The sequence below is a fragment of the Pelobates fuscus genome, chromosome 5, assembly GCF_036172605.1.
Source record: "Pelobates fuscus isolate aPelFus1 chromosome 5, aPelFus1.pri, whole genome shotgun sequence".
Taxonomy (NCBI): domain Eukaryota; kingdom Metazoa; phylum Chordata; class Amphibia; order Anura; family Pelobatidae; genus Pelobates; species Pelobates fuscus.
The window spans coordinates 156,537,300-156,554,886 of record NC_086321.1 but is presented as its reverse complement, the minus strand read 5'-3'; the positions used below and the strand labels follow the sequence as shown (position 1 = coordinate 156,554,886).

The window sequence follows — 17,587 nt, the reverse complement described above, 5'->3', positions numbered from 1 at the left end:
TTCTGGATCCGCCCCTGTGTTGGATTGAACACAATTGAAGTCTTCATCAATTATAGTGAAGTTTTGTATACCTCTATGAATCTTATTGAATACCATGTTTAAAATTATTTGATTATTCATTTAAGGCATGCATGTTAATCGTAATCCATAATGAGTTACCCTTTTTGATGTTCCATTCACTCCTAGGTGAATATAACCTGAATTTCAATTTCTGGGCAGAATTTGATGTTTGGTTTTCAGTACAATTAATAAAATCAATGCTTAGGAAAAGATATATCTGCAGTGTTTGGGTAAAGATATTACTGGCCATCTTTCAAGTCCACTGTCCAATTATGGTCAGCATAGTGAACAGTAATCAGAGTCTGGGGACGGTTCATGTTATGATACATAAAGCAGCTTGTGTAGTAGGCAGTCCTAGTATCTTGGTAGCGATTGCATCGCTAGTGGAAGTCGTTCATCCATAATTTTGATTGTGGGCAATGTCCAAGAATAGAACAAGATAAACAGGGTGCGCCAAAATAAAAAGCTAAAACAACAATATAAATACAATAAAAATATACCAGATTGGAGTAATAAAAAAGTCTATGGATCACAAAAGTCTTCAAATGTGTAGGTAGCTTCTTAGGTGTAGTTCAGAACATCAACAGCATATGCAAAAAGAAAAAAAACAGAGGGGACCAATAGTGCAATGTGTAGAAAAAGAGACTCCAGACAACACTAAGGTTAAAAAAAGCCAACTAGCATAAAAAGGAGCTATGCCCAGCTCCAGGTAAAACAGCATGCAGTGGTATTTAAACTCCCCACTTGTAGGATATCCCTCTGATGGTATTAAACAAGAGAGAAGGCCCATAGTGCTCTCTATTTAAGTAAGTATTTGGGGTAATAAGAAATATACAAAAAAATTTAAGAGCAGACAAACCGTGGGTGGAACAATCCCCACCGAGGATACTTTAGATGATAGTTCCGGTACTGTAGATGATGAAATGTGCCAGGTATGAAGGAAATATGATAATAAAAGTATAAAGACTGACCCAGTAAATAGGTAGTAAGGAAAATTACTTTTATTTACCAAAGTTTAAAATACAAATGATTAAAATACGTGTTTCGCCTTATCAGGCTTTTACAAGTATAATAAACAAATGCCTGTCAGCTAACATACATATAGGCATCTAAATGGCACAAATTAGAATTAGAATCAAAAATTATGTCTTCATCACGTGACTGCGATCACATGACTAAGCTTAATACAGTACACATAGGTTTTTATTGCAGTTATCAAAATAATGCTCGGTTTTACTATAAAGTATACTGTGGTCCTTTGGATAAAGATTAGTAATGTGTATATTGATTATTTTATTTAAAAATTGTGGGAATTAGTTATAAGTTCGATATGCCCCGAAATTGCAGCAACCGCAAATAGCTAAATAATAGCTTAAGATTAGTAATGTCCCGAACGGTTCGCTGGCGAATAGTTCCTGGCGAACATCACTTGTTCGCGTTCACCACGGATGGCGAACATGTGCGCTGTTCGGTCCGCCCCCTATTCCTCATCAATGAGTAAACTTTGACCCTGTACCTCACAGTCAGCAGACACATTCCAGTCAATCAGCAGCAGACCCTCCCTCCCAGACCCTCCCACCTCCTGGACAGCATCCATTTTACATTCATTGGGAAGCTGCATTCTTAGTGAGAAGAGGGACAGTGTAGCTGCTGCTGATTTGATAGGGAAATTGATAGCTAGGCTAGTGTATTCAGTGTCCACTACAGTCCTGGAGGACTCATCTGATCTCTGCTGTAAGGACTGCACCCCAAAAAGCCCTTTTTAGGGCTAGAACATCAGTCTGCTTTTTTTTCTTCTGTGTAATGTAATTGCAGTTGCCTGCCTGCCAGCCTGTGTGTCAGACTCACAGCATATACTGTGCCCACTTGCCCAGTGCCACCACTCACTCACTGGTGTCACAATAGCTTGCATTTAAAAAAAAAAAAAAAAACGTTTTTGACTGTAATATAATAGCAGTCAGTTTCCTTCACTAGTGCGCGTTTCAGGGCCTGCCCAGTGCCACCACTCACTCACTGGTGTCCCAATAGCTTGCATTTAAAAAAAACGAAACTTTTTAGACTGTAATATAATAGCAGTCAGTTTCCTTCACGAGTGCGCGTTTCAGGGCCTGCCCAGTGCCACCACTCACTCACTGGTGTCCCAATAGCTTGCATTTAAAAAAAACTAAACTTTTTAGACTGTAATATAATAGCAGTCAGTTTCCTTCACGAGTGTGCGTTTCAGGGCCTGCCCAGTGCCACCACTCACTCACTGGTGTCCCAATAGCTTGCATTTAAAAAAAAAACTAAACTTTTTGGACTGTGATATAATAGCAGTCAGTTTCCTTCACGAGTGTGCGTTTCAGGGCCTGCCCAGTGCCACCACTCACTCATATCTGGTGTCCCAATAGCTTGCATTTAAAAAAAAAAACTAAACTTTTTGGACTGTAATATAATAGCAGTCAGTATCCTTCACGAGTGTGCATTTCAGGGCCTGCCAGGGCACAGTGTCACACCAGTGCAACTCATATCTGGTGTAACAGTAGTGTACATTTAAAAAAAATTTGACTGTAATAGATTGAATAGCAGTTAGTTGTCTGCAAGGGTGTGTGTCAGGCTCACAGCATATAATGTGCCCACTTGCCCAGTGCCACCACTCATATCTGGTGTCACAATAGCTTGCATTTAAAAAAAAACTAAACTTTTTGGACTGTGATATAATAGCAGTCAGTTTCCTTCATGAGTGTGCGTTTCAGGGCCTGCCCAATGCCACCACTCACTCATATCTGGTGTCCCAATAGCTTGCATTTAAAAAAAAACTAAACTTTTTGGACTGTAATATAATAGCAGTCAGTTTCCTTCACGAGTGTGCGTTTCAGGGCCTGCCCAGTGCCACCACTCACTCATATCTGGTGTCCCAATAGCTTGCATTTAAAAAAAACTAAACTTTTTGGACTGTAATATAATAGCAGTCAGTTTACTTCACGGGTGTGCATTTCAGGGCCTGCCCAGTGCCACCACTCACTCATATCTGGGGTCCCAATAGCTTGCATTTAAAATAAACAAAACTTTTTGGACTGTAATATAATAGCAGTCAGTTTCCTTCACGCTTGTGCATTTCAGGGCCTGCCAGGGCACAGTGTCACACCAGTGCAACTCATATCTGGTGTAACAGTATTGTACATTTAAAAAAAAAAAATACAATTTTGATTGTAATAGATTGAATAGCAGTTAGTTGTCTGCAAGCGTGTGTGTCAGGCCTACAGCGTCTACTCTGCCAACTTCTGCCACTGCACAGTGCCACTCATATCTGTTGTCACAGTAGCTTGCACTAATAGTACCACTAATCGAAAAAAAAATGACAGGCAGAGGCAGGCCACCCCGCAGGGGCCATCGTGGTCGTGGTGCTGTGATTCCCTCTGGCCCTAGAATAATGCCCAGTGTTCAGAGGCCACGTACCCTGAACTAGAAAGGTTCTGAGGACATAGTTGACTGGCTAACACAGGACACCCAATCTTCTACAGCTTCCGCTCGGAACCTTGACGCACCATCCTCCTCCAGCTTAGCTTCGGGCACCTCTCAAGTTACCACTCGCCTGCCTGCCGCCACCACCAACACTAGCACCCCAGCCGCTTCACTTGGTATGTCAGAGGAGTTATTTACACATCAGTTGGAAGAAATGAGTGATGCGCAACCATTATTGCCAGAGGATGTAGATAACAGGGATATGTCTCAGTCAGGCAGCATTACACATGTACGGTGTGATGATGATGATGATGTACCCACTGCTGCTTCATTTGCTGGGTTGTCAGATACAAGTGAAGCGGTTGATGATGACGATGCGTCCGTGGATGTCACATGGGTGCCCGCTAGAAGAGAAGAAGAACAGGGGGAAAGTTCAGATGGGGAGACAGAGAGGAGGAGGAGGAGACGAGTTGGAAGCAGGGGGAGGTCGTCGCAAGGAGCTAGTGGCACAGTCAGACAGCATGCATCGGCACCCGGGGTCAGCCAGACAGCACGCCAATCAATGCATGCCGTTGCCACCACCAGAATGCCGTCATTGCAGAGCTCAGCAGTGTGACTTTTTTTGTGTGTCTGCCTCTGACAACAGCGATGCCATTTGCAACCTGGGCCAATATAAACTGAGTCGTGGGAAGTCCAACACCCACCTAGGTACAACTGCTTTGTGAAGGCACATGATCGCACTTCACAAACGCCTATGGGATCAACACATGAGTACAAGCAGCACACAAACTCAAAGCCGCCATCCTCCTCCTGGTCCAGCATCTTCAGCCATGGTAACCACTGTTGTCCTCCTTGCCCCCTCTCAACCATCCGTCTCTCGCCTTGAGCAGTACCTGCTCATCTGCCCACAGTCAGGTGTCTGTCAAGGACATGTTTGAGCGTAAGAAGCCAATGTCACAAAGTCACCCCCTTGCCCGGAGTCTGACAGCTGGCTTGACTGAACTCTTAGCCCGCCAGCTTTTACCATACAAGCTGGTGGAGTCTGAGGCATTCAAAAAATTTGTAGCTATTGGGACACCGCAGTGGAAGGTACCCGGCCGAAATTTCTTTGCACAAAAGGCAATCCCCAACCCGTACTCGATTGTGCAAAAGGAACTAATGGCATGTCTGGCACACAGTGTTGGGGCAAGGGTCCATCTGACCACTGATACCTGGTCTGCAAAGCATGGTCAGGGCAGGTATATTACCTACTCTGCGCTTTGGGTAAACCTGCTGACGGCTGCCAAGCATGGAATGCGTGGCTCTGCAGAGGAGTTGGTGACACCGCCACGACTTGCAGGCAGGCCTGCTGCCACCTCCTCTACTCCTCCTACTCCATCCTCTTCCATAAACTCCTTGGCTGAGTCCTCTTCTGCTGCTGCGTCTTGCTCCACATCAACGGCAACCCCCCAGCTCCCCAGGTACTGTTCCACATCCCGGATACGGCAGTGTCACGCCGTCTTGGGGTTGACTTGCCTGAAAGCAGAGAGTCACACCGGACCAGCACTCCTGTCTGCCCTGAATGCACAGGTGGATCAGTGGCTGACTCCGCACCAACTGGAGATCGGCAAAGTGGTTTGGGACAACAGAAGAAATTTGTTGGCGGCATTGCATATGGGCAAGTTGACACATGTCCCGTGCATGGCACATGTGTGTAATCTGATCGTACAACGCTTTGTGCATAAGTACCCAGGCTTACAGGACGTCCTTAAGCAGGCCAGGAAGGTGTGTGGCCATTTCAGGCATTTCTACATGGCCATGGCGCACTTTTCCGATATCCAGTGGCGAAAAAACATGCCAGTGAGGCGCCTGATTTGCGACAGCCCGACACATTGGAATTCAACACTCCTAATGTTCGACCGCCTGCTCCAACAAGAAAAAGCCGTTAACGACTATTTGTATGACTGGGGTGCTAGGACAGCCTCTGCGGAGCTGGGAATTTTTTTGCCACGTTACTGGATGCTCATGCGCAATGCCTGTAGGCTCATGTGTCCTTTTGAGGAGGTGACAAACCTAGTCAGTCGCACCGAAGGCACCATCAGCGACATCATACCATTTGTTTTCTTCCTGGAGCGTGCCCTGCGAAGAGTGCTGGATCAGGCCGTAGATGAGTGTGAAGAGGAAGAGTTGTGGTCACCATCACCACCAGAAACAGCCTTATCAGCATCGCTTGCTGGACCTGCGGCAACGCTGGAAGAGGATTGTGAGGAAGAGGAGTCAGAGGAGGAATGTGGCTTTGAGGAGGAGGAGGGAGACCAACCACAACAGGCATCCCAGGGTGCTCGTTGTCACCTATCTGGTACCCATAGTGTTGTACATGGCTGGGGGGAAGAGCATACCTTCAGTGAGATCACTGAGGATGAGGAACAGGACATGAGTAGCTCGGCATCCAACCTTGTGCAAATGGGGTATTTCATGCTGTCGTGCCTGTTGAGGGACCCTCGTATAAAAAGGCTGAAGGAGAACGACCTGTACTGGTATGCCCACGCTACTAGACCCCCGTTATAAGCAGAAAGTACCTGAAATGTTACCGAATTACGGCAAGTCGGAAACGATGCAGCAGTTCCAAAATCAATTAAAAAGTATTATTTACACAGCGTATAAGGGTGATGTCACACTACAACGGGAATCTAACAGGGGAAGAGGTGAAAGTAATCCTCCTCCTCCCACGACCACGCCGGCAAGGACAGGACGCTTTACAGACGTGTTGTTGATGGAGGACATGCAGAGCTTTTTAAGTCCTACGCATCGCCACAGCCCTTCGGGGTCCACCCTCAGAGAACGACTCGACCGACAGGTAGCTGACTACCTTGCCTTAACTGCAGATATCGACACTCTGAGGAGCGATGAACCCCTTGACTACTGGGTGTGCAGGCTTGACCTGTGGCCTGAGCTATCCCAATTTGCGATAGAACTTCTGGCCTGCCCCGCTTCAAGTGTCCTGTCAGAAAGGACCTTCAGTGCAGCAGGAGGTATTGTCACTGAGAAGAGAAGTCGCCTAGGTCAAAAAAGTCTATATTACCTCACCTTTATTAAGATGAATGAGGGATGGATCCCGATACATTCGACTAAAAAAGGCCTGATGAGAGGGACGTAACAGGGTATCGCGGCTGCCGGCTCGCCGCGTGATATTTAAATCCCTAGCTCACCCCAGTACCTTGCCCTGTCGTGGTTTCCTGTTCCTGGTTTCCTGAGAGTGCTTTATCATTGTGAATCTGATTTCCTGGTATCCTGATCTTGGCTTTTCCCTGGTGATTCTGAATTCTGGTTTCCCTGACTTGGCTTGTGTAAACGGTATTGTGTATTTTCTGGCTTCCTTGACCTCGGCTTTCCCTTTGACCATTCTCTGTCTCTAGCGTATTAGTCCGGTCATTCTAAGGTCCGGTTTACGCTCTGTCCTTTTATTTTCCTTTTCTTTCCTATGTATATGTTTACATAGTTTCTGCGTGCTGGACCACACTAGTAGTCGTGACATTGGGATTAAACTGATAAGAATAGTACTACTTAACACTCCACTCCTATCTGGTGGCACATTAGATTGCACACGCAGTGTCCCAAATTTGAAGTAGGAGGACCGACCAAGCATCTTTTTCCATCTCCCGGTTCCTAAAATCGATGCCATTGTAACACTGTAACCCTTTTTTGCCCTGCTCCTTTCAACAAGCCGTAGCTAGCAGCAGTTACACCTTCTTCTGTGGCTGACAGGGATCCTGAGCCTCCGCTATAGTTGGGAGATCGGGACATCTTGTTCTGACGCAGTGCCTCCACTCAGTGCAACTTCTATTTATGGGGAACCCACCCCACTGAGTAGATGAGTACCCTCCACTTAATACCTCAGAGACATGAAATAAATACAGACATGGGAATAAACACTGTATTGTGGCCAAAGGGATACACATATAACAGCCACATATAACAACGCAGTTCCTGGCTAATGTTAAACACAGTCACAAGAGTCTTTAGCAGCAGGAATGCAGACAACAAACTTCTCTTATTAACATTAATAACTACATCTGAACAGTTAAACTTCTAGGTACCTGCAGGTAAATTATGTGCACAACGTTGGGGCCCTTAGGTGTAGGTAGCGCTACCCAGGTACAGTTATAAGGGAGAATCCTGAAGCAATCTCTGGAGACAGTGCCTTTGAGTGACTTCTGTAACTGCAGATATTTCCAGAGAGATCCAGCAGAATGTAGGACAGCAGCAGAACAGCAATCCTTTCTCTTCCTTCTGCTGGCAGGATGCAAGAGCTCATTCACACTCCTGCAGAAAGTTCCAGAATCTCCAGGGAGTTGAACATAAAATGACAGTCTTCTAATTCTCCTAGCAGAGCAGTAGACCGTCTCCAACTTCTTGTAGTTGCAGTGCATTAGCCTTCCCCTGTTATTATCTCACTGTCCCAGCAGTAATAGACCATATAAACAGGTAGGAACACACTTTCTTTATAGCAGACTCAGAGAACATGGCTTCTCCCCTGTCCTCTTCTTCCTGCCATCCTAGCCCCTCCTCCTCACAAGACAGGGCAAAGGGCAAAGTTCAATATCTCAAAACGTAAACTTAAACTTTAAAACAGTAAAATATAGCAGTATGTTACATCCTCCCCTCTGTAGAATCCTTGCCTTCCACTGGCAAGAGCAGTCCATCTGGTTTATAACCGTTTAACAAGATGGTACAATACAATCTTATACAGGGAAATTCTATCACTCAATATTTCAGTCAAAGTATGCAATACATTGATTAACTTAGTGCACGTGTGGGGCTTCTGAGAATATGTGGGTTCCCCAATGTTGTCATAGGTCAAGAATCTCGGGGCCCTCCGATTTCTTCTGCCTCTACCTAGGTTGCTCGGTGGTTGTCCACTAATTTCTTCATTACAGGGTCTTTCGCCCACACCATTGGGAAGGGATCTGGTAGACAGAGGTCCAGATCCTCATATAGAGTTAGAGTCCCTAACTGGTGAATGAGGGACAAAGCTGGGACTTTCAGGATTCAATTCAGATGAGGAGGAAGAAGGAGAAGGAGCAGAGGTAGAAGGGACCAACTGTGTTTCTGGCGCTGTCCGCAAGTCCCTGTCAGGGCTGGAACCTGTAGCTTCTTCTTTATCATTAGTTGGTGGGACCTTCTCCAGGGTTGTCTTCTGATAGGGGACATAAAAGGGATTAAACTGATAGGAATAGTACTACTTAACACACCTTATAATAACGCAGAGAGAGGCAACGCAAAGAGAGAAGAGTCTGAAGAAGAGGAGTCAGAGGAGGAAGGTGGCTTTGAGGAGGTGTAAGACCAAACACAGCAGGTGTCCCAGGGGGCTTGTTGTCACCTTTCGGGGACCCTTGGTGTTGTACGTGGCTGGGTGGAGGAAGAGACCTTCAATGACATCAGTGAGGACAAGGAACGGGACATGGCTAGCTTGGTATCCAACCTTGTGCAAATGGGGAGTTTGCGTTTGTGCAAATGGACTGTTTGCGGTTGTTTGCGGTGCGTTAAACGGGGAGTTTGGTCTGTCACTGTGAAGCGGGCCTAACCCTTACACTACCTGATCGATACAACATCATACCTGATGTTTTAAAGCAGGTTATTCCAAACAATTTAGGAATGTTAGGTGATTTATGCCCTTTATGGATTAAAACCAGACTCTGCATCAACTATGTAATTTTCCATGGGAGTTTTGCCATGGATCCCCCTCCGGCATGCCACAGTCCAGGTGTTAGTCCCCTTGAAACAACTTTTTCATCACTATTGTGGCCAGAAAGAGTCCCTGTGGGTTTTAAAATTCACCTGCCTATTGAAGTCTATGGCGGATTGCCCGGTTCGCCCGTTCGCGAACATTTGCAGAAGTTCGCGTTCGCCGTTCGCGAACCGAAAATTTTATGTTTGCGACATCACTACTTAAGATAATATGAGTTAAAGGGGGTGAAAACACAAATAATAGAATATTGTATGGTGAGAAAATAATATTTGACGCGGTTGGGAAAATACCGCGATAGCCGCGATGTAAAAGGAACTGTGGGAAGTGTAGTAACAACGGACTGTATGACGTCCAAGTTACAAGGCGTAATGAGAGAGGGAACGGACAAATTTATTAAGGGCTAGCATTGGCAAGTGATGGAATAATATTGGTTAAAGAAGAGGCAATTGTGGATCATTTCTATGTTTGATATGCTGCGAATTCGTGGCAATTGCAGATAGCGTGATAATAGCTTGGGATAATATGAATAAAAAAAGAAAAAGGGTAGAAAACAATAATAAAGGAAAGTAGCGTGGTAAAGAATAGTGTTGGACGCGGATGAGAAAATACTGCAATGTCCGCAATTTGGAAATAGTTGGAAGTGATATTAGCGGACAATATCGATGGGAAAGAGGACGACCATTTTAAATAAGGGCTAGTGTGGGCAGGGGATGTGCAGAAGTGGGTGGGCAATATGCAACCTATATTGAGGGCGAATATAACAAGGGGACATGTGCCTAGTGGGTTATATGTAATGCAGCTGAAAATGACATTAAGAATTGAACCAAAACAGAGCTGTTCAATAGTTTAAAAGTGAATTAAAGAGACAGAACTTAAAAGTATAAAATTGTGTATAGAATGTTGTACATGTCTATAAACACTTATTATACATATACAATAATGAATAAAAGGGAATAGAGATTATAAGAAATTAAAAGGGTCAAAATCTGTATTTAGGCCATATGGCACTAATGTTTTTAAATTAAAAACCCATTCCATTTCACATCTGCCTGAAATCTTTATTATATCCCCTCCTCTCCATGGGATTGAACATATCTTTATACCTGTCAACTTTAGGGCACATGGATTTTTTTGGTAGTGTGTTAAAAAATGTGTAGAAACCGTATTGTTCTCGTATCCATTTTTTATATTACGGCAGTGTTCTGATATACAGTGTTCTGGATGTCATGTCTATGTATTGGAGGTCACAAGAGCACTCCAATAGGTAGATCACATTCTTTGTATTGCACGTAATAAAATCCTTTAAATTAAAGGTTTTTGTGAGTAATATTTGACTTAAATTGAGTGATTTTATTCGGAACTGATCCTTGTGTGGTTTTGCAGACAACACATTTTCTATATTTGAAAAAAAAAAACTTTTATATTTCATATAGTGGAGGATTTAGTGAGCAGGATAATGTCCAAGAATACAATAGAGAATAAAAGCGTGCCATTAGTACAAATAATAATACCACATTAAATAAAGAAAGATCATTAATGCAATCAAAATATAACAAAATATAAAGGAATTAAGAGTTAAAATATTTAAAATACAGTATAAAAGTATAAAATTATAAAAGTAAGTATAAAAGTAAAAACAATAATACAAAAGCAAGCAAAGATCAAACATTAAATGAAAAATGTAATAATAAACATACAGTGCATTAATGGAAATAAAATAGATTTAAAGTAAACTGCATAAAAACTTACAGTATGGTATTGAACAAAATATGTAGATGTAAAGTGATGGACAGAAAAAATAAAATAAAAATATAAAAACACATAAATAACATATAGCAAGATGACAACACTCATGTACATGCGTGTGTGGGAGTGGATGATAATGTGCACAAATATAAAGGAAGAGGTGTGAGAGACATGGCAAGATCTTGAGAAATGGGGAGAGAAAAAATGTTACTTGTAAAAAAAATGTCTAAATAAAATCAGTCAAAATTGGCATTGAATCACTTTAGTTGAAGTGTATCCATATGGTACACTCATTCCATTTCAGCTCTTCAATGTCTCTTAATAAAACCACCTCCGCTCCAATGCTTATTAAACAGGCACTATAGTCACCAGAACAACTGCAGCTTATTGTATTTGTTCTGTTGAGTATAGTCATTCCCTTCAATCGTTTTGCAGTAAACATTAACACTGTCTTTTCAAAAAAAATACCTACACTGGCCACTCTTCAGATAGCTGTTAGAGGTGCTTCCTGGGGCAGTGCTGCACAGTGTGCCATTCAGTGCCTCCACACGCTGCATGGAGACACTGAACTTTCTTTATAGAGATGCATTGATTCAAGGAGATGCTGATTGGGCAGGGCTGTGTTTGGCTTGTGCTGTGATCTGTGGCTTGTGATCTGCCTCCTTGACAGTCTCTGCCAATCCAATGCTTTCCTATGTGAAAGCATTGTGATTCGCTGAAATAATCACTTTTGATGATGTCAGTCAAGCAGGCAAATCAGGGTCAGAGCCAGCATCTGCAGACAAAGAACAAAAGTAAGATTTAACAATATTTAGGGGGAGGGGACAGGGGGCTAGATAGTGGTTTTAACACTATACATGTTTGTCTTTCTGACCCTATAGTGTTCCTTTAATAATAGCAATGGCCATAAATGTTAAAAGACTCGGATCCTTATTATGTTTTTTGAAATTAGAAGAAATAGAATTATTATTAAAACCTGTGTTAATATTGCAATTATTTATACATAATACAGATTAATGAACAATGCATACATAAAAATAAATTTCTAAATTCTATAGGGCTACTTAAAATTGCCTATCTTGGCAAACAAATAAAGGGATTCAGTTCCACCATATGGCCATATTGTGTAAAGCCCACCACTATTTCATAGTACCCCAATGTCAGCAGTTCCTACACTAATTCTAACGTGGGAGAAAAACACAACATAGCCATATGGTGGAACTGAATCCTCATATTTGCTTGATGAGTTAGACAATTTTAAGTAGCCTTACAGAATTTAGATGTGTATTTTACGTGGGTGTTGTTTCTTAATCAGCATTACACCTATATACTGAAGGCCACAGGGGCATTCTAACAAATTAATTAAATTTTTACTACTGCACATTATTGTATTTTTAATATTAAATATTTTATTAGTATTATTGGGCTTAAAATCCTGTACATGATCTATGTAAACATCTTGTAAAATTATTTCATTCATTAGAAGCGATATATTATTATTATTATTATTATTATTATTATTATTATTATTATGATATTTATAAGGCGCGGTCAAATTCCGCAGCGCTTTACAATGGGTGGACGAACAGACATGTAGTTGTAACCAGACAAGTTGGACACACAGGAACAGAGGGGTTGAGGGCCCTGCTCAATGAGCTTACATGCTAGAGGGAGTGGGGTAAAATGACACAAAAGGTAAGGATAGTATTATACTAGTGACAGTTGCAGAAGAGGAATCAGTTGGGAGCTATTAACAGTTTAACTGATATGCTTTTATGAAGAAGTGGGTTTTTAATGATTTTTGAAGGAGTGGAGACTGGGTGAGCATCTAACGGAGGAGGGAAGCGAGTTCCACAGGAATGGTGCAGCCCTTGAGAAATCAGCTGAATTACTTCAGGCAAATATAATACTTATATTAAAAAATAATAAAGATCCTTCTCAGATTGAAAATTAACTCCCTATCTCACTCATCAATGCTGATATAAAAATATATTCCGCTATTATAGCCGATAGATTGAAACCTATAATCCCATCCCTAATCCATCCTGAGCAAACAGGCTTTGTAATGGGGAGCTAAATCAATAGCTATTGACCTATCTAACAGAAGAACTAATCAGACTATCTTACTTTCACTGGATGCGAATAAAGCTTTTGCTCAAGTAACTTGGATCTTTATGTTCCAAACATTAATCAATAGAGGCTTTAAATGCTTGATCCTTCAGGCAATATCTGCTCTCTATACCAATCCTTCAGCTAGGATAACAGGCTCGGATATTACTTCTTCTTGGTTTAAGGTTCAAAATGGAACTGGGCAGGGCTGCCCCCTCTCCCCTACGCTATATATCCTTACTTTGGAGTCTCTTTCACAATATATCAGAATGAATAAAAATATCAAGGGAATCCAATTTGCCCAAAAAGAGGCAAAAATAAGTCTATATGCCGACGATTTCATAATGACATTAACAGATCCTGAAAACTCGATATACTTTCTCCTGAAAGAATTAGAAATATTTAGAAACACTAATGTGCAGATACTCGTGTCACTGTTTAACATATATATGACGTGAATGCTGTTGTGGCCCAAATTGTTACTGAAAGAGAGATATATAACAACTCATATTTTGATAGCAGCAAAAAAATGTACTGTAAAACTCTGGACGCAGAGCCTCCAACTTGGGGAATATTCAAAACTCAAATCTCCTTCCAATTAAATATGGATGGAATATATGGAACAACTTTATCCAAGAAGTATCAAGTATAACCCTTTAGAATCTATATAACCCTTTAGAATCTATATATATCTTTTTAAAAATAAACTCTGAGAGAACTTCCTGAATAAATTCATATCTGTACTTCACCATGTTTTGGGATACCCCCACCTCTCTCCTCTATAACATCTCGTGTTAAAGGTTCAAAATATAAAATTTGGTTTATATGTATAGTAGACATTATGAAGATCTGTAATTTAAGCTTTTCTTGTATTTACCAGTGTCCATCGTGTTTGGTTTTGTTCTTTTTGTCTTGAAGATTGTTAATGTCTTAGATCTATTGAGTTTTAAAGTAGATGAATCAATGCTTGACTTGAATAACAAGAGTATTGAGATCCATAGGGTGGTTGGGATGTCAAATATTGTATTTCTGATTATATGTAATTGTTCGTGTTTTTTTATATATATATATATCTAAAAAATAAATAAATATTATTAAAAAATAAATAAATAAATCCTGTATATGCCTTTCCATTTTACATAATTGTTTACATGCAATACAGCAAGTGCACCTATAAACGTCATTTTTATCTGAAAATGATTTTTTATGTTTGGTTTTTCTAGTAACATTTTTTTGTGAAATTCGTTTTTTAATTGGGGATTGTCTGGGATAATATATTTCAATTATTTGTCCTCTTTTAATGAATGGCAATATTTTTGTATTTTTTTTACATTTCTTATTGGTGTAGTCCAACACTTATTGGTAATAAGAAATTCTTATTATTAGGCTTTTTGGTACCTTTATTCTTAATTAGGTCATTTCCATTTTTCTTTTCTGTTTGATTAATGACAGTATTTATGGTTTCTGTATTATAACCTTTCTGTGTGAATTTTTATTTTAAATCAATAGCTTGTTCTTTAAAAACAGATAATTCTGAACAATTCCTTCTTAGTCTTAGCATTTGGCTTTTGGGTATGCTTTCCAAACAAACTGTATTATGGCAACTATCCATACTTATATAATTATTTATATGTGTTTTTTTTTAAATGTGTTTTTGTTTGAATCTTTTTATCTTTAATATGAATATTAATATCTAAATAAGTGACTTCAGTATTACTAACATCAGATATTAAAACGATATCACGTTTGTAATAATTTTTACAAAATTTATAAATTCCTGCTCAGCTCAACCTCCCATCACACACTGCCAGGAGTAATTATAGCGGAGTCGGGGTATCTTTGCTCATTAGCCTACTTTTATGACATTTTTTGTATATTAGCTGAACCCCAACCTTTGTTGACATGGTTCAGATGAAAACGCATTTTATTTTTTATGCTATCAGTTATGTAGGATGTTTCTACAGTCTCACCAGGGCTGTCTAGGCTACAGTTTAACAGTTTTTTTTTCTTTTAATTAAAAAAAAGTAGTGCAGATTTAATGCTTTATTCTCTCATATCATACTGCTGTTTTGTAACACCAATACACAACAAAAATAAAGATTTTATTTTTTTTAAATTATGAGAGAGAGTAGTAAAAGGGGGTGATGAGTTTTGGACTTTCCTGCTGTTATTAGCTAGATCAGCAGTATGGAGGGTGTTTAATTAGAACTTTACTGATGTTACTATGCAAACATCGGTAAGGGGCTAGGATTTAGGAAAGAAGGTATAAAGTCCAAACTTGTAAACAACCAAAAAGCTTACTATGCTAAAACTTTGAAACTTAGTATAGGGTTTTATTCACTAACATATTAAATTTCAAAAAGCGTAAATATGATAACATTCCATCAGCCTTGATTACTGGTATTCCTAGAAGCATGAAACAAAACACCAAAAACTTAATTAAATCCCCAGATTAGGACTGTCCGTCAAATGCAGCACTGTTTGGATGTATGATACCCCTAAATTAAGCATCACACCAATTCATATGTCAGTAAATCACTGATGCAATATATATATATATATATATATATATATATATGTGTGTGTGTGTGTGTGTGTGTTAATCAAAAATACATTGTTAGAACAGATTTATGTTCCATATGGTGTCCTGTATGTGCCAATGGTAGAAATAACACTTGCTAATGTTGTTGAATATAAATAGTAATGCTGAGATGCATGGGTAATCCTAATATAATGTTGACATAAAAGGGACACTCTAAGCATGATAACCACTGTGGTGGCATAGTGCACCACCATCCCAATTTTAGAGCCGTTATACTTCTTCCTACTTCTTTACTTGCTCCCACATCGACTACTAATGATGGAGAGCCACAACAAGTTACCTTAGTTCTCCAGAGCTTAGCCCTCCAGTGCTAGTTCATTGGCTGCGAGTGTCAGCTGATACAACACTCCAACATACATTACACCAGCATTATTTATATCTCTATTGACTAACTAATGTTGTTATTACTCATTGCTCTCAAATAATAATTGGGAACAAACATCATTTTATTGATAATTAGCATTTACAAATGTAGTAATAATACACGTTGCCTAGAACAATCTGCATTCACGCCTTGAATGTTTGTTCAATTTTCAGTGACCATCACCTCTTGAAATTACATCAGCTGTTCAAGGTAGATATTGTTTTATTGCTCAGTCTGAAGCATGCTCCCTTGTTGACAAATTCATTAATCAAAGTGTTGGTAGTAGCGATCACTGCATGGCTGTAGCTTCTGTCTTACACCATGAAGCTGCCTGTGTTTGGCTTTCATGCCTCAGTCTTTGTTTATGAATTATTAATGGCTTTTGGACCTTATCCTGCATCCATGCTAGGCTCAAGGACTGCGGCTGTGGGGTATTTTTTGTGATATTCAACTTTGTGGTGGCTCACGCTAATCAGCTTCAGGCATGACTTCATAGATGACAGGATGTTGACACGTCTGAGTTTACTGTAGGATTAAAAATGTTTCCTTCTTTTGTAGGAACTTCTAGCCATTACTGTGCCAGTGCATTTTCATGTTTTGGACTCTTGGGAATGTGGAACAGCTGTTTAGTGGTTCAAGAGAAAATCTGAAGAAACCTTCAAGTTATAAGAATGCAAGGTAATGCATATGGGCACATAAAAGGATATTTGTTTTCATTTTCTCTTATAAGGGAGAGAAAGCATGATGATATAAGATGGTATATAACTTGGCATGGAAATTAGTAAGAAATGGATACATGTAAGCAAAAAAAAATACATTTTATCAAAACTAGTTTAGAAAAAAATATTAATTGACAGGGTTATTCACTAAAGCGAGAATTCAAAGTGAATTTCAGATTGAAGGCAAAATATCCAATATCCAAACTAGAAAAAGTCAACTATCCTTCCAGTTTGGCTACCTTTACCTAAAATTTGAAATTGTCTATGAGATTTGTGTTATTTATTCATTTGTTTACGTTTAGTTTAACCCACTCCCGACATTAGTGTGTGATATGCCATCCTTCAAAAGGAGGGCTTTTGTTTTTAGGCATAGCATGCCCTTACGATGGCCCTTACGATGGCTCTCCCCCAACCGGATACCTACCCTGTGCTCCATTCAACAGAACCAAGGCTAATCTGAGTCATGTGATCGCAGTGACACTGCGTTGTCAGGCAGGTACACCAATAAATAATCAGTAAAATTATATAATAATTATATAATACACATGAAATTTAAAAAAAAAAAAATATATATATATATATATATATATATATATATATATACATATATATATATTATTACTATTATTATTATATTCTTATATATATCAAAACAACCCAGCAGATATACCAGAGAATTTAATTAGCAAACCCTATATTTGACATGTAATTTTCCAAAACCCCATAACACCTGTACATGCAGAGCATCATTGTACTCAAGGGACATCACAGCATACAAATATGTGTGTTTCATTGCAGTAAAAGCTAACAGGATT

The 17,587-nt window shown here is 40.1% G+C and overlaps 1 protein-coding gene across 3 annotated transcripts in view; it reads left to right on the top strand.

Annotated features, from left to right (window-relative positions):
* The window catches only part of RTN4R (reticulon 4 receptor), a 221,411-nt gene that overhangs the window by 117,754 nt on the left and 86,070 nt on the right, over window positions 1–17,587 (top strand). Inside the window, exons 2-3 of one of the 3 annotated variants that reach the window (XM_063454608.1) lie at window positions 16,227–16,263; window positions 16,612–16,731. The exons of 1 other annotated variant lie outside the window; for it this stretch is intronic. In XM_063454608.1, the coding sequence (XP_063310678.1) occupies window positions 16,725–16,731 (7 nt within the window). In that variant the 5' untranslated portion in view covers window positions 16,227–16,263; window positions 16,612–16,724. The remainder of the gene's footprint in view (window positions 1–16,226; window positions 16,264–16,611; window positions 16,732–17,587) is intronic. One more of the 3 variants, XM_063454607.1, reaches the window with a different exon arrangement.